The sequence below is a fragment of the Papio anubis genome, chromosome 1 (genome assembly GCF_008728515.1).
Source record: "Papio anubis isolate 15944 chromosome 1, Panubis1.0, whole genome shotgun sequence".
In the NCBI taxonomy this organism is placed as follows: domain Eukaryota; kingdom Metazoa; phylum Chordata; class Mammalia; order Primates; family Cercopithecidae; genus Papio; species Papio anubis.
This window is the reverse complement of record NC_044976.1, coordinates 163,513,788-163,532,057: the sequence shown is the minus strand read 5'-3', so window position 1 is coordinate 163,532,057 and position 18,270 is coordinate 163,513,788. Positions and strand designations below refer to the sequence as shown.

The window sequence follows — 18,270 nt, the reverse complement described above, 5'->3', positions numbered from 1 at the left end:
TGAGAAAACGAAGCAGGGAAAGGTAAACAGCTAGAAGATAGTGGGTAGGTCTGTGGCTTCCTAGTCTGGGTTTACTCTTGCATGCAGTCTGTTTTTTCATTATGTCAGTTCCTTGTGGCATTTTTTCTTACTTTATACTGTTTTCTGATTTGTTTTATTAGATCTAGAAGTACTATGTTCAGCTTTGTTACATTGCTTAGGACCCTACATATGAAGACATAGTTTGCTGTCTCTCCTACAATTGACTACAATTACTGCTTCAAGATTCAGAAGTAAACAAGAAGTAGGTCTCTAGGATATCAAAATCTGTCTTCATGGCCATCTGTCCTTCCATAACTTTAGCTGATATTTCTAAAGAATGGCTGTTTTAGACTGAAAGCTAAAATTTCACCAAAACTTGTGAAATTGGAATATGGCAATCAAGTAGTATATTTTCTCATATCACAAGAGGCAGCATATACTTTTGGTATATTTCTATTTCTTAACTTACTCTGAGGTGTCCTTTCAGCAAATATAAACATTCTGACCCAGAGGCAGCTTACTAAGAGATTGAGTATCTTAATCGTTGAATATTTAAACATATAAACAGAATACCAGAACAATTTTTATATATTCCCAATGTATACTATTTCTAGTCAAATCATATCAAACTTCCCTTATTTCCTATAATAGTGACCCAGGAGAATCCTCTATTGCTACTAAATAGTAACAATAACAGTGGCAATGAATACGAGTACTGTATAACATTTAAAAATTGGTGAGCATTTTAAATCATGTTTTCTCCTCTGTTCCTCTGTGTTGTGGGTACAGTAAGTGTTACAGATTAGAAAACTGAGATCACTCTATTTAATACTGAACCTGACTGCCCCCACTTCATCCCTAGAACTCCTAAACCTTACCCTGTTTTAATTTTTCTTTTTTCCTTAGGACTTAGTATCTTCTGACATGCTATGTAATATTCTTACTATGCCTTGTATGTATTGTCTCTCCCAGCTAAAATGCAAGCTTTATGAGGACAGAGATCTTTGTGTATTTAGTTCCCTTATGTACCCTAGATACCTAGAAGAGGGGATTGCTCATAATAGATATTCAATAAATACTGATTGAATGAATGAAGCTTAGAGACAGACTACACACATAAAGGGTGAATTTGACTAAGTATATCAGTAAGTATAGGTTAGATTATGCTGCCAGAAGAAACAACACAAAAATTCCTCAATTGCTTAGCACTGAAGAATGTTCTAATCTTTTGTCAACCACAGTGAGTTGTAGACCTATGTTGATCTTTAAGGTAGCTGCCATCCCTTCATGTGGTGACTTGGCATTCCAGGCAGCTTCAGTCTTGTGTTATCTTCATATCAGCATACGTTTTTGTGATCCCATGAGGGGAAGACAGCATGGAGAATCACTTACTGGCTCTTAATTAAGCCCTTCTGCTTGAATGTAACACAGATTACTTCCATTCACATTTCGTTGGCCAAAACAGATCTCATGGCAATGACTATCTCAAAGGGACAGGGAAATGTAATTCTCCTAAAATGTCCAGAAAGAGGAGAATCAGAAATGTGAGTATAGACCATGGCTTTAAGATAGAGAAAAAATACCTAATTTAGATTTTTTTTTTTAAGATACTGCTTGTATCCTTTTTCTACTTGTTTGTTTTTGTGGCATATTTGTAGCTATTGCAACGAAAGGGTAATTAACTCTCTTAATGGGAATGGGTGGTAGTGGTGAATGAAGAGTAAGCCATTAGGAAATTTACATCTTTCTAAATTGGAAAATTCTGAGCAGAGAGATTATCTTTAAATCCAGAATGATTCATGAGGTTCACTGGAATATTGATCCCTGGTGACTTTTCTCTGGATCAATAAATCTGCAGTTATCCCTGCTGGACTTGCTTTTGATAACAGCTTATTTTGGTCAATGTGAAACATTTATAATAAAAAATAGTTACTTATCAGGCTTCAAATACTCATATGGACTAAGTGCCGTGTAGCACATTCACTGATTTCTATTCTGCATTTCTTTGAGATAGGTATGATTATCAAGTTTAGATTTCTATCAGTTAGTGACCAAGCCAGAGTTCATTTAAATTACAAAGGACCATAATTTTAACCTTTATACATTGCGTTATTAACCATATTATTATTCTTTTGGCGAATGTATTGGCTTCTCCTGCCCTGCCGCCCCTGACAAAAAAAGAGAACCAAAAAACAAAACAAAACAAAACAAAACAAAAAAAACACCATCCCAAAATGATCCAGTGAGCTTTTAGAAGTCAAACATTTTTTTGAACCATATACATTTTTCTCTTAACACCCTTGGTCCTTATGTAATCCTTGGTGTGAGGTAGGTCCATACCACATAGAACTGAGTGTTTCACTCTCCCATGCAATGCATGAATCATTAACACATTTGTATTTATTTTCAATTGCTGCCCTAACATATTACCAAAAACTTAGGGGCTTAAAACAACAGAAATGTATTATTTTTCAATTCCATAGCTCAGAAGTCCAATATGACTCTGACCAGGCTAACATCAAGGTATCTGTAGGATTGCAGGACTTCTGGAGGCTCAGTCCATTTCTTGTCTATTCAGATTATGGCAGAGTTTAGTTTTTTGGTGTTGTAGAACTGAAGTTCTTGTTTCCTCACTGGCTGGGAGCTGAGGGCCATTCCCAGCTTCTAGAGGCTGCCCTCATTCCTTGGCTCCTGGCTTCCTTCCTCCCTTTTAAAAGTTAGTGGTGGAGAGTTCCTGTCACACTTTGAATGTCCCCTGCCCCTTCTGTTGCATCTCTTACTGATAATCTAGCGTAATCTTCCTATTATAAAGTCCTCAACCTTTATGGTGGCAAAGTCTCTTGTCACTACCATAACATAAACGGGTATAGCACCAAGAGGCAAAGATCATGGAGACAGAATTTCTGCCTGTAACGCAATTTTAATAGACTAATAGACATTTTAATAGACGCGACAGCTGGGGAGACATTCATATCCTCCTCTAAAAGCCTAATTAGGTGAAATTGTTTAAAAGCTAGAGAGGTTCTAGGCTAGGCGCAGTGGCTCACACCTGTAATCCCAGCACTTTGGGAGGCCAAGGCAGGCAGATCATGAGATCAGGAGATCGAGACCATCCTGGCTAACACGGTGAAAACCCATCTCTACTAAAAATACAAAAAATTAGCCTGGCGTGGATCGCACCACTGCAGTCCAGCCTTCAGTCCAGACAGAGCAAGACTCTGTATCAAAACAAAAACAAACAAACAAACAAAAAGCTAGAGAGGTTCTGCGGAAGAGGTTCCAAAATTAGAGGAAGTTTACATTTACTGAAAATAAATATTTTGTTTTTTGAAGAGATACTTTGACTTTAAATTTTCTCATTTTTATTATAGGACTTTATAGGTACTTTATTGCATTGTAATTTACATTTACTTTTCAAGGGAGAAAATGCCATACTTGGCTTAATATAAATTTATAAACAAATCATTTTCTTTCATTGTTAGCTTACTGGCAATTGTTTAAAAAATTATTTGCAAATTTTTTGTATTCCTCAAGGAGCCTCTCACACTACTAACAATCATGCTTCTCAGGGGCTTACTCTACCATGGACTTCTGAATATAGACGGGGATAAAAAGTAATTTTAACAAAACTTAATTAGGATAATTAATCTGTTAAAAAATCTAAACACGTTATATACTCCAATGTATATAAGTAATTGGTGATAGTTATCTGCTATTCAGGAAAATCTATTTACACCAAAATTGTATTTATTAATACATACAGTGAAGGGTTTCACCTCTGACTGCCTGTTCTAGTGAAAGGAGAAAAACAAATAAAAACACTTAAATTAATAACCTATTGATATGACATTTTAATTGCTTTTACATTGTCTCCCAGAAAAAGAAAGTTTTCTCTTTGCATGTTTGTGTGAATTTACTTGTATGTGCTTGTTGTACATCCTAAAAATGAGATAGATTTTTGCTTAAAAAAACAAAGCTAACTAAAACTCTCTGATATTGATCCTTGTGCTAAACAAATATTTGAAACCCCTTGGGAGGAAATTATGTTCTTGTTTTTGTTTTTGTTATAGGATTTCTTGAACTGCTGTTTACCTTTTGCAGTGAGACAAATGATTCTTTGATTTTGTAAAATTGCCAGCAGATTAAATGCATGGCCATCATTCAAGCTAGATATCAGAATTTTCACACTGGAGTCTCTTGAGTGTACAATTCGTGTTCCCCACACTATTTCCAAGTGTGATATATGCTCTGATTTCAACTTAGAAAATTAGTGTTCTTGAACCAGGCATTAAAACAGTTTCATTTTTGGTGCCAGGTGCCACCTGTGGTCACATACTTGTTTTTCCCACACCTTTCCTAGCACCTCTCGATAGATCTTCGGCTTATACCCCTTCGTTGTTCAGGGTGGTTTAGAGCTGTAAAGGCAGCATATGTTCAGTCAGTACTATAGGCTGCTTTCACTGATTTATTTTTAACTTTCAGTCCCTTATTGACTTAAGTAATTGCTCTGGTAAGAAGCTATTATCTAATTTTAAACTGCACGTTTAACCTCCCAGCCGCCATAACAAGTATTTATTTAAATCAGCGTAGCTGCAGAGTAGCATAATTTTCACATGTGGCCCATTGAACTTGGACCCTTATTCCTGGTTTTTCATATGTACATGCTGTGACTTTTAGATTTCTCTGCTTCTTAATTTGGAAAGATACAGATATTTTTTTCAGTTGTATTTCACAGTGGTCAGTTATACTGAAATAACCATCTGCTTAAATGCAAGAGACAAGAACTACCTGGGTTTGAATTCCAAGTCTACAGCTTACCAGTTTTATGATCTTTGGCAAGTTACCCGACCGACTTCCTATGCCTTCTCTCAAAAGCAGTATAATAGTTGAAACATCTCATAAAACTACCTTATAATAGTTCCCGTTTCATTGGACTATGAGCCCCACAAGATCAAGGATTTGTCCTGTTTACTTCTGTCAGCACAGGACCTAGAATTGTGTGTGCCATGCAGCAGGGCATGGTAAACTTTTGTTAAAATTCAGCAAGATAATACATAGAATGCATTTAACACAGGGCCTGGAGCATAGCAACAATAACAATAAAATATGCTTAGGTGTTTTACTTCAGCATTATTAAAGCTCTTAAATGTTATCAGTTGTACTTCAAAGATGACAAATTTTATTTTATATATGTCTTTTGCAGAAGAAATATTGATCTCCTACTCAGCCATTCTATATTGACCTCAGTTAGTACTCCTTACAATGAAATAAATGTGCCCTCTCTCCATTCTGTCTGCCAACATAATTTCTGGGCTGACTCATGAGTATGAAGGAAAGAATGGAAATTAAGTCCTATTCCCTGAAGGTGTGTGTGTGTGTGTGTGTGTGTGTGTGTGTGTGTGTGTGTTTATATCAAACTGAGGTGAAAGATGACTTGTCTCCTTTTAATTTTCCCAAGAAGGAATATTTAAAGCTTTCTTGTCTGTAGTTTGCTCTGATTCTAAGAGAAATAAACTATATTTCTAAACTTAGTTCATTTGTGTGTACTCTCTGACTTAACACTCTCACTCAGCTTTCCTAAGTAATAGTTTAAAAAGGACTATTTTTTTTCCATTTTATTTTCCAGATGGATTTTTGTAGAGTTTATTTAAGTGCTACAGAATTTTAAAGCAAAAGGGACCTCAGAGATCAGCTCATCTTTCTCATGACTTTATCTTACAGGTGAGGGAAGGAAATGAAAAGAGAAGTTAAATGGTCCTAACTAGTTAGTGGCAAATGTAAGATGTGAAAGAGATTTATCTTTCACTGGTTTTGTGCTGCCTCCCTTGTTTAAAAAGCACACAAAAAAAAACAATCCAAAGCTAACCACATATGAGAATGCTTCAGTCATTCTGTTTTCTTTTTTCATTCAAATCTTTGCAGAGATTACAATGCTAAAATGTTAGCTAAACTATTCTGTATATAACCTGCTCTGATGAAAATTATTAATTTAGTTATATCTTCTATAATAACAACATGTTAGCAGAACTTGTTGATTCTCTTAAACATATTGCAGAACTTCTAGATACCAGTCCTCATTTTATTCAGGATAAAGATTAGTATATATATATTTATGGAGTATATACCATATAAAACTTTTCTTATATAGCTAGAATAAGTCAATGTAATGAAAGGGATTCTTACATGTGGATGACTGCCTTAGTATATTTTAATGTGATATTAATATAGAATAAAGAAAGGTCAGGTAAGATTTTTAGTTGTTACTAGTTTTCCTCTGTCAGCCTCTGTTTTTTATAATGTTATCATCCATTTCCTACTTTTATTCATGTCCGAAGGTTAAAGTGGCATAATGTCTGCTATTGCAAAATGTACTCTCATTTTACCTACAATCATAAATTCTTGAAAGATAAGTGGAATTACATGTGCTGTAGTCTTCAAGCTTCTGAATACATAGGACAGTAATTCACATGATCATTTTAATGTCTAATCATGTCACTCCATAACTCTCTTTTCTTGTACAACTGTTAAAAGAAGTCACAACATTCTTGAGGCAACAGAAATCATAGACACAGCTGTCATGAATCTCTGAAAAAGTTTTTTGGAAATAATTATATCTTCATTAATTTTGAAATGTTGAAAACATATCACTGCATTTAAATGTACTGCAAATTTTCCTGAGCACTTAAACTTTTAGGCCTCTCTGCTAGATAGAGAGAGGTAAGGACGAATCAGTTTACGTGATGGGGCTGTACCTCTTTGCTCAGTGTCAGTCAGCGTAAGAGTCGTTGTCCAGAATGGAGGGGCATATGAGGAAGCATGTCAGGGGACAGTAGAACCTCCCTCTTAGGCCTGTGTTCCCCAGTTAATTATGAATTTATCCAATTAATAATTATAGTGCAGAATACAAACTTACTCATCTTATATGACTTTTGGAAATATGTTGATCAAAGAGGTGAGTAGCATCCTTAGCTTTACATTTTAATATATACTAATGAATATATGTAGTTTAAATATTGAAATAAAACATGCTTATTTAATATAAAGAGGCTTGTTATTTATAATATTAAGCATCAGTATCTAAAGTATCAGTCTTAACTGAGTGTGTAACTTTTTGCAATGACCTCCAGCAGCTCACTGAAAAAGGATTTTTGTACATTAAGATTTTTTGCATTTCAAATTTAGCTTAGTAGAATTCCTAATCATTCTTTTCCTTTGCTCCCTTCACTTGGGTCGTCTTTGAGTTCAGTTTGTGTTGCAGTTAAGGTGTTATGCTGGGGCTAATCTCTGTAAAATGCTAGCATTTGTTCTTCTTTTTCCTTATCATCAATCTTTCACACTCATATCAAACCCCTAATGTATCAGCAGGTTTCCCAGAGCTACCGGTTAAAATTACCTTTGCTTTTGGTAAACTCTGAACCTTCAAGCCTCAGTGTTTTCAGTTGCCCCCCTGTGGATTCCGTGAAGCCTCTCTCTGCACATTCCTCACTGCCAGTCACTTGCTTTATGTCCTGAAACCAGGAGCAAAGCCCGTTTATTATTCTAACTGTACCTACCATCCTTCCTTAAATGGAGAGAATGTGTAAATATTTCCAATAATTGGTGTCACTTATGCAAACTACAGGTGAAAGTGGTTAGAACTCCCAAAGCTAGATAGCTTGTGTTTATTTTACACAGTAATAACACAGATTCTTTAAACCTAGCTGTTTTCCAAAGTTCTTTGCTTTTCTGACACAGAAATTGGCATATTTACCTGTTTGTCTTCAAAGTAAATGCTACAATTAAATAATCTATATCTTAAAGTTCGTCTCATTAATTTTCATATATTAATGGTTCGTATTTTATTTAAATTTCTTATCCTTCTGTTTGCATACTTTTTTTCTTAACTTTTCTTCATCACTTTCATAAATACTTTTCTTTCATCCAGTCTGACTAGGGCTATCCATGATTAGTAAAAATGGATTCCGATACAGGTAGGATATCCTGGGTCATGGTACATGATGTTTCCACCTTTAGCCTAGTATAGTTTCCACACATAACTATTAGGTTATAAATTTGTTCTTTTGGCAAACTGACTGCTGCCGTTGAGTATAGTGCTTTGATTATTGGTGTGAATCTTTTTGTTGCTTCTAACTAAAGACCCCTGTTCAGTATTGTTAGTCTTATTAAGATTTATAGTAAACACCTGGGGAGATCTTGAAAATTAATAGAAAAAGGGGACTGCCCTTTTCTCTTTGAGTAGCAACATATTTTTGGTGGCCCTTCCCTCAGGTAAATAAGATTCTAAATGTTCTTAAACTTTAATTTTCTATTTGGCAAAAAGCCTTAGACTAATGATGGTGAAATAACCATCTGAGTTTGAAATTAAAGATACTCACTTTGAAAGTCACTTAAATATTTTTACATTTCAAAGTCTAACATATATGCTTCTTTTTATTTTCAAGTGTTTAATAGCATTTTCTAAAACAGTCATTAAAAAAAGAAAAAATATTAGCACGTCAAAGCCAACAAACAAAAACAAAAATTATCTTGAGTGTCTTGTCTTTTAAAAGGTCTCAGTAGTTACAGTAACTGAAGACATTTTTCCAGAGATGCCAGTACCCTTTCACATTTGTTATTATATAATCCTTTGATGTACAAAAGTCTGTGGTATTCTTTCTAAAGTGGAAGTAAGGCACCAAGTGCTATATCATTTGTTAACAGCCACACTGTGTTCTAAAGGATGTTTCTGTAAAAGTTAACAAATATGATTTATTTGTGTGTACTCTACTAAATTGTTATATAATACTATTTATTTTAAAATTATCATGCTTAATTATTTGGGATATGCAAACCATATTTTTTTTTAAAAAATTAAAAAAATAATGCCAGTGTGAATCATTTAAGTAGGTATTCTTGTCAGAATTACTTTTTTTCCCTTAGTTATGCTCCCTAGATTCTTCTTGGATTGATCAGAAGGAAATAAAGTTTAACCTAGCACATTGTTTTGTACAGTTTTTAATGTACTATTTAAGGGTCAAGGAGTAAAGAAGAAATTTAAAAGTTTTTAGTATTCTTAAGAACAGCTTTCTGATCCTAATGAATTATTTTGGTGATGTTTTTAAATTCAAAATTTTGTATGTAATTTCTTACCACAGCTGCATCTGTATTTTTATATACCTCTTATTTTATTTGGTTTGTTTTTTTGCAGTTGGTACGCCTTATTACATGTCTCCAGAGAGAATACATGAAAATGGATACAACTTCAAATCTGACATCTGGTCTCTTGGCTGTCTACTATATGAGGTAGGTAATGTTGATAAATTCCAAATATTGATACAGTTTTACTTAGTATATTTCCTCTATCCTTATAGTATATACTTATTTTTTTCTGGATGTTTAAGAATCACCTTTTTAATTATGAAGAATTTTCATTGGGTTAATAACTTTGTGTAATGGAATTTAATAACTATACATTCCTATACATCTAATATATTTTTTGTGTTCCTTTGATGACAAGTTTAAAGCATTAACTTTTATGTTAATATAATACCTTTCTGTATATCTTGCATTTATAAAAATATACATTTGAACATCTGTAAATCTTGATCCATGCATTACAAGAGAGGTATAATGGATTGGATTTAATATATGAAAGCATAGTAAATATCTTTATCAATATTTTATTTCACTTTTACACAGGTGTTATTTAGCATTAAGTATAGTATGCAAACAGATAGTTCTTCTAGGTTATCAATTTAGTTTCCATGAGTAACAATTTGTAGTGGTAAAGCTCAGTGAAATGCTCTCTCTTTTGTTCTACTGGTGATCATTTATCAAAGGAAGATGGAATCATGTAGGTAGGTCCTCTAGAAATGGTGCACTGTAATAATTTGGATGGATAAAATAAAGCATGTTAGTAACACATTTTACGTCTGTGTTGATATAAAAGTATCTCAAGCTAGTGACTTCTGTAATTTTGTTTTTTTAATTGAATGATAAGTTTCTTAGGAATACAGGCTTCCAGTCAAAGCTGTTAATTAAAAATTAGTCTGTGTCTAAGTAGGTTTTAATAAAGTGAGGAAATGTAATACATGGAAGCATTTTCATATCCCTGTGTAGGAATCATTTTCATATCTCTGTGTATATAAGAGAAGTCTAAAGAGGATAAATAGAAACCAATGCATTTCCTACTATATATTTCGTGTCTCTTGTCCTCCTGACTTAAATGAAATATATGATGAAGTCATCTATTTTAATTGTGCCACCGTTACTTGGAAGTAAAGCAGCTTTAGGAGGTGTTGTTGGACTTTTCAAAAATGTGTGTCATGATCTTTTATTATTTTATTCATTGCAGATTCAAATTCCCTTAATTTAAGGAACCTGAAATTATTTGTTTTGTTCTTCCTACTGAAGTGACTAACAACTACTTAAAAATGAAAGGATTTTTAAATATTCTTAAATAAACGCATACTTTGGATAATTTTTGTTATGAAACATTATGAGTCAGTAATGTAACAAAACATGTTTTTATATGTACCCATGGGATTACAAGAAATTATGCTCACTGTTTTATATTTTGTTAATAATTTAGTACAATGCTAACAAGAACAAGATTGATTATATTGTTACTATAATGTTTAAAAGTTAGTCACTCTGTACATTTAAAATATTATCTGTTTAGTTAACCTTTAGATTCCTTTAGTCCATAGTCTAATATTATCAAAGCAACATTTTCTCTTCAAATCCCTAAAAGTAAACAGCAAATTGGTTTCCAATAACTAGATTAAATTTAGCAATAAAAAAAAAATTCTGTTGAATTTTGAGAGGAAGTTTGCATAATTATTTTAGGTCTAGCAGACTCATGTCAAAACTGAAATAATTTATCACATTTTGAATTTGCCTTTGAGAGATGGTGTCCCATTTTTAGGCGGACTTAAAATGCCACAAAAATAAAAATAACATCTTTGGACATTCCTACATCCATGAGTTATATGTATTGTGGATGATTTTGAGTTAAAGTATCTATCATGCTAACGTTAGTTTTCATCTCAATGCATTTTCTTGATTTCTCCATGCAAATCTTTTAGAAGAAGTAGAATTTTTCTAAAGCTTTAATTTAACTTTATGTTCTATCTCCTTTCACTTATGTTTCAGTGTATTGTTAATAGAAATACCTAACAGTTTGGCTTTTAAAAATTGGTCATAACAGCACATATTTTGTATTGTACGCACTAAAAAATTACTATTAACAATGAAGACATAGGAAGCCTTTTTTGAAAATGTATTTTAAACTCAGAAAATTAGACTTTCAAATATTCCTGAAACCTCAAAAAAAAAAAAAAAAAAAAAAAGCAGTACAGTTTTAATTGATATGCAACAAAGTAGACTTTACTAATTAAAATCAAGATGCTGTGCTTTTGCTACACGGACCTTTACATGGAAAAGTAGGTTTTACACATTTCCTTTATTGTTCAGCGCAGCAATTGCATCCTTACAGGGTTGTAGGTTGGTGGCTTACAGTTCAAAAAAAAAGAGAGCTGCCACCAGCCCCGAAGACAGACAGTGGGCTTTCGTCCCTCCGACACCCCCAGAATACTAATCAGGAAAGTCAGACCCTGGAGGTCAGGGAGTAAGTCAATCATTCTAGCGATCGTCTCAGTGTGGAGGATCAAATTAGCCTGAAAAATTCAGCTGCTGGGAGGAGAGGGCGAGCAGCTGTCAGGGGCAGCATCGAGATGCACTAATGAACCAGATGAATAGTGCAAAAGCTTGAAAATAAAAACAGGACAGTTGACATTTTTCATCTGTCAAAGCAGGAGATGCATGAAAATATACTATTCCTGTTTAACTCCTTAGGGGACATTCAGATTTTTTTTTTAACACTCTGCAGTACTGAGGAAAAGGACTATAATGAACGCCTAGAATATGATAATGAATTATGTACATTTACTTAAGGTTTTGCAAACACAGAGAGACTATAGTTTATGTATACAGTGTATTTTTAAGGTAACATTTATCTTAAAGTGTCCTTGCATTTAAAACAAAAACCATTATTATTATTATTATTATTATTGTAGTTCTTCTAGAAATTTCCTCTCAAAGTGTTTTATATGATTAGGGGCATTCAGATTGTTTTTAACTTCTTTCTCGTCATGTGAAACAACTCTTCCTAAGGTACTTCTATATACTTGTGTGCACGTTTTATGTAAAACATAGGCAAGATAAAAATGTGTTGAGCTACTTGCCAGTTTTGATTTCCAATCCCATCCCCTTCTCATCAAGGCTCTGAAGGAGTTAAACCTCTGTCTGGAGCACAGAAGACAGATGAGAGCCATTTTCAGCTTGTCCTGTCCCCACTGACGCTCACTGAGTAGCACAGCATGGACTAGCGTGTTTCACACACACTCTGCCTGTCTGGGGAATGTACACATTGTCCTTCCAAAATCAAACTTATTAGCACATGTAGAAAAGGGTGACTGACTTTGGGGCAGCCTGGCACTCCGTGTTGTATTCTTGCTGCTGCGGTTCAAAGATTTAGAAGGTTTTGAACAGGATGCGAACATTTTAAATTGAATTTCTAGTTTGTAACCCTGCTTACCACAGTACTTGCTTGCACTTTAAATGTCAAGTTAGAACCTTGTCTTAAAATAAATTTAAATTCAATAATGTCTTTTTTAAAGTTGTTCATCCTTTGGGTCACGTTTTTCTGCATGAAAATCTCATTTGGAAGCCTTGAATTACAGCTATGACTCGTAGAGCTTTTGAGCATATTTAATGTTTTTGAGACATTATCAAAAGAAAATAGTTCTAATTCATTGTAAACTATTTGGGGATCTGTTATTGCATTTAAATTGAGAAGACTGTTTTTTCTCAGAATAACCTTTATCTTCAGAAACTATTATGCAAGACAAAATGCTCTGCATTCTCTTCCCTATGCTAGATTATAATTCAGTTTTAACTTCAGTTTCATGTTTGTTCTATATGGTTGAGCTATACCTTGTGATGACTGTTTTGTTGTAAGATACAGTAGTTGTTTTTATTTCATTATAGGTACAAAGAGTTTTTAAATTGTGTTATTTTTCTTAATATTGTTTTATGTTGCATTTGTATATAAAGAAATATGTTAACTAATTCTCTATTTTAGGGCATTTTAAATGTCGGAAAAAAAACAAAAGTTGCAGAAAGATTTTTAACTCTTAATAAATTTTCTCAGACGGGGATATTCATAAAAATCAAAATGCCCAGATAACTTTATTTAAAATATTTGTAATTATTTTCTACCCCTGTATAATATACTTGATGAAATCACCTTTTAAGTTACCATGTAACTATATCAGTTTCATTGGGAGCATTTTACAGATGGCTGCATTACAGAGTCCTTTCTATGGTGACAAAATGAATTTATACTCACTGTGTAAGAAGATAGAACAGTGTGACTACCCACCTCTTCCTTCAGATCACTATTCAGAAGAAGTAAGTCATTTTCAGTCCACGTGTTCGTCTGTTGTCCATTTTGCTAACATTTTTATTTTATTAAGAAATTTTACTTTATCCAGAAATGAAAATGAATGGTATACGTAGCAGAACTAGCACATTTTATTCTGTTTTCATTCTCTTGGAGACTTGCTGTCTAAAGAGTTGACTCTGCAATTCATGATGTGTAGTAGACCACAACCCAGAATGTAGTGTAAAATTGGCCACTTTCTAGGTGTGATAAGAATAGTAGCTGACTCTACAGTGTACTGAATGGTGCAAAGGGCAGAATTAATGCTCATACCTAGGCTCTAGTTAATCATCATGTCTGATGGCCCTTTGTAACAGGGCTAACTCCTTATTCTCACAGTCCTAGACCGGCACACAGTTGTAATTTTCTATTTTGGCAGACTCCCCTTTCATCCATGTTTTCCAAAGCTCGAAACATGCATCTCTTAACTACGTATCTCTGACCCTTATTCTTTAAGCTTTATCTTCCCTCCTTTGACAATACCTGTCCTATTATCATCTCACTGCTATACCCAGATTCTACTGGGGAAATGTTTTGAGGTTATCATTGTAGACATGTTTAAAAAGTGTGTTAGCTGTGGCTGAAAATCTTAGAAGGCTACCTTATTAAGATCTGAGTCTGAATACTTGCTTGCTTTGGTAACCCATTGAAGTGAGTTGTTTTGGCTCTACCCAGTGTCCAGTCTTTCATTGAACAAAACATCTCCCATTTTAGCCTAACGTATCATGATTTTACCAATATTTAAGGAGGATATATGCAGAATAGCAGTATCTCAGGTCAACTAAAATGTTTCATATTAGCACTTTATGGAATACTCATCAGGGACCTACCCAGAGAAAATAGTGTCTTGAGTTAGGACATTGCACCTTCTCATGAGCAACAGATTTTTTGCCTCAGGAAAATGGAAAGGAGAAAGAATAAATATAAAACAATTATAATGTTCACTTATTAGGTAATCATGTCAGTCTTCCTATTGTGAAACGAATAGCATTGGGTCTTAGTATTATGTAAGGAAATTTGAGTTTGTGTAACTTGAATAATAAATATCTCTAAAGAATTTTCACCACATGTAAAGCATTTGTGTTCCTATAATATAATAGGCACTTTTTCTTCTGGTAGTTTTGATACTGATAATCGGTGATGCCTGTTTTTTTCTGCATAACATTCGTATTCAGGTAATTAGAATAAACTGTTACACAGCAGTGATGATGATTTAAAAGTATTATCTTTATTTGATGTTAGTACTATTATGTTAGCCATTTTTAATTACTATTTTGGGTATAGACTATAAATATGGCATTTCACAAAACCAACTTCAGAACTATAGGCCTGGAAATACAGTAGGGTGTGAACAATAATGCAAAATGATAGCAAGAATGTCAGGGGCCTTTCTTTGTTGTGTCATTCATGCTGTCTTCTTTTTTCCATGAAGCACATGAATATTTCACATATCTGCATCCTCATCCCCTATTCTTCTTGACTAATTTTCAGACTGTCTGAATTTGCATTTCACATGGTAGCTGATTAGGAGATGCCGAGTGCAGCAGTGAAGCCTCAGCAGGCGGTTACCATGGTGACCTTCAGCAGGATTTTAATGATGATACCACTAGTGGTTCGTTGAAGTCGGCCTGCCTGCAGGGCTACTTCACTGCAGCTAAGTGTGAAGTTGGATATGCGGATTCTCAGCCAAGGGGCAAATATCAAAGTCTGGCCCAGATAGAAGGTCTTAGAGTTGGGAAAGGAAAATAGATTCCACTTTTTACTTCACTCTATATAGTTACCAGTTTCGAAAAGAGCTATAAAGCAAAACACATTATTATATGGTGTACTTTCCAAAAAAGTGTGATTCCTCGTATTGGTAAAATCTGTTGTCATTCCCTGATGAAATAGAAAGCTGTAGTTTCTAGGTAAATGTGGAAAATAATTCTTAGTAAAGAATTGAATATAAAAATATGCAGACTGTATAACAATGTTACTTTATTTAGTTATGTAGAAGAGTTCTCAAAACAAGAGCTTTGAAATGCAGATGCACTAATAAATATTTTCTGTCCTTAAGTAGGAACTCGTTATTCAGAATTCATGGTAGCCAAAAATCCCACGTTTGGTAGTGCTATAATGTCTTAAATTTTTTTTTATAAAGTAGACTTTTTAGATCTTTTAAAAAATCCAAAATACCATTTAATTTGTTAGTATGGCAAAATACAGGAGCCAATAAAAAGTGAAGTACAGAGTTTTTCAACAGTGAACTTTTAATTAAAAGACAGTTTATTTTGTTAATTTTATAGCTAAATGATAACAGACTGTGTAACTATTTGAAAAATAAGCAAATCAACTTATCAAATATGTATTTGAGAGCTTACCAAATTTATGTAACTACTGCCAAATTTTTAAGGTTACTGCCCAAACAAGATTTTAAGGGAAGATTTCATGAGAATACTAGCTATACCTGCCAATCAGCCTCAGTTGATAGGAGTCCTAAGGAACCCTACACAATTTATTTCTAGATATAGTCATTCTATTTAAGAACCCAGAGTTTAAAAGCTTGGAATTTTTCTTTTAATTTCCTATCTTATATTCTAAAACATATATAACAGTTAAGCATTAAAACAAAAAATGAGAAGTTTTAGAAAAATAAGCCTGTATGTCAAATCTTTTCTTTTGAATTATGCTAGTCTTAGTCTATACAAATAATTAGGGTTCTAGATTGATTTATTTCAGCTACACATGAATGATACTAGGAAATCTATATTTTATGGCTGAAATATTTTAATTTCTGATTTCTTTTGGTATTTTTTGTTTTTTCCTTTTCTAGTAGTGATCTCATCCATGTATCAATGGGCAGTTACTATATTTAACACGAGTCCTGGGTTAAAAAGATAGATATCTTTCCTTAGATGTCTCTTAGTTTAAATGAAACTTGGTATTGTTGGTGACAGTGAAGCAAACATTTACTTATGTATAAGGAATTGTGGCTCAAAAGGCCTGTCGTAAACTGACCTGGGCTCATCTCTCAAGAATTATTGATCATTGGATATTCTTTTCTTCTTTCTCTAACTCTTATCAATGCAAGTTCTACTAGAAGTTCCATGAATTTTCATGCTTTTATAGATGATGTTTCCTCTTTCTGAAATACCTCTTTTCCTGTTCTTTACCAAAGAAACTCATTCTTTCCCTTTCAAACATAGTTTGGACATAAAGTTTTCCTGCATAGTTTTCCCTGACCTCCTTTCTTCTCTCCCCAACGCCTCCTCCCTTGGCAGTTATGCCATGTTGTAGTAGCTTCCTTGCATGGATGCCTCCCCCTGCAGACTGTCAAGCTCCTGCCCTTGAGGATCAGTCACTCTGCTGCTTATCTGTGTATCTCTAGGGCCTGGGGCCTGACACATTTTTAAAGCCTTAGTAATTGATTGATTGATTGATTGAGGGAATGAGCGTGGAAATCTCAGAGTTAGATTAAAGGATGAACTAATAAATGACAATTGAATGAGTGAGAGAAACTTCTCCAAAGAACTCTCTGTAGAGTAAGGCAGAAAATTACTCACAAGATAGGCCAGAGGACGTGGATAGTTTTCTTTTATTGATATTACTTCCTATTTTACATAAGCACCATTTTCTCTATAATGCTGGGTGTCCATTTACTGGAAAATAAGATAAATATGCTGTTTTCCTTCAATTTCAGTATTTAATTTCTTTGAGAGATATTGGAATAGTTATCAAAATTATCTATTTGTTCACGAACTTGTCTCATGAAACTCTGAAAAACAATGATAAATAGCTATATTGTTAATTATTTAGAAATTTGACTGATACTGTTAAAATGTCGGCATTAATATCAAACAAAATATATACTTCGTTTCTTTCAATACTTTTTATTTGTTATTAAAAATTCCTAGCTTAAATAGAGAAGTCATAAGAAAGGTTGACACAGTGGTATCTCAGTGGTTGCTTTAGCATAACATTTCTGGACTGGGTGCAGTGGCTCGCGTCTGTAATCCCAGCACTTTGGGAGGCCGAGGCGGGCGGATCAGGAGGTCAGGAGATTGAGACCATCCTGGCTAACACGGTGAAACCCCATCTCCACTAAAAATGCAAAAAATTAGCCGGATGTGGTGGCAGTCACCTGTAGTCCCAGCTACACGGGAGACTGAGGCAGGAGAATGGCATGAACCTGGGAGGTGGAGCTTGCAGTGAGCCAAGACCGAGCCACTGCACTCCAGCCTGGGCAGCAGAGTGAGACTCCATCTCAAAAAAAAAAAAGGTGTAACATTTCTTTTCATGTTAGGTTTGAGGAGATAGATTTGGAAGAAAGTTCTGTAAGTTGAGTAGGGGGTTTACAGATGAAAGTTTAAGAAATGGAAATGAGAAGGAAGGATAAAGGGTGCCCTTCATTGAAGAAAATTGAATAGAGATAAATTGAATACTAAAAATAATGCTTTGAGTGAAAAGGAAATTTAAGCACCTGTCAAACATTGGAAAGATAGTTAAAATGTTTTTAATAATTAGACTATTAGTACAACAATGCTTGCTGATCTGAACTAGTGGTTATGGCAGATGTTTATTTAGTAGTAATTTTAAATGTATTATAAATAAGAAAAGACTGTTGAAGGATACAATATTTGTGGTTACTGTGATTATATTCTGATTATATTTTCAAAAACTTGATAGTTTAGTAAGTCTCATTAATGCTTTTTGTAGGTGAAGAAACCAACAAAACATGATTTTGGAATTGGAATTATTAACCCAGTGATCAGTTTGCACATTACTTA

At 33.9% G+C, this 18,270-nt stretch overlaps 1 protein-coding gene across 7 annotated transcripts in view; it reads left to right on the top strand.

Moving 5' to 3' along the window:
• NEK7 (NIMA related kinase 7) overlaps positions 1 to 18,270 on the top strand; it is a 145,048-nt gene that overhangs the window by 112,473 nt on the left and 14,305 nt on the right. For all 7 annotated transcript variants that reach the window (XM_021928997.2, XM_021929023.2, XM_003893351.5 and 4 more), the window contains 2 exons: positions 9,209 to 9,303; positions 13,360 to 13,473. In XM_021928997.2, the coding sequence (XP_021784689.1) occupies positions 9,209 to 9,303; positions 13,360 to 13,473 (209 nt within the window). The remainder of the gene's footprint in view (positions 1 to 9,208; positions 9,304 to 13,359; positions 13,474 to 18,270) is intronic.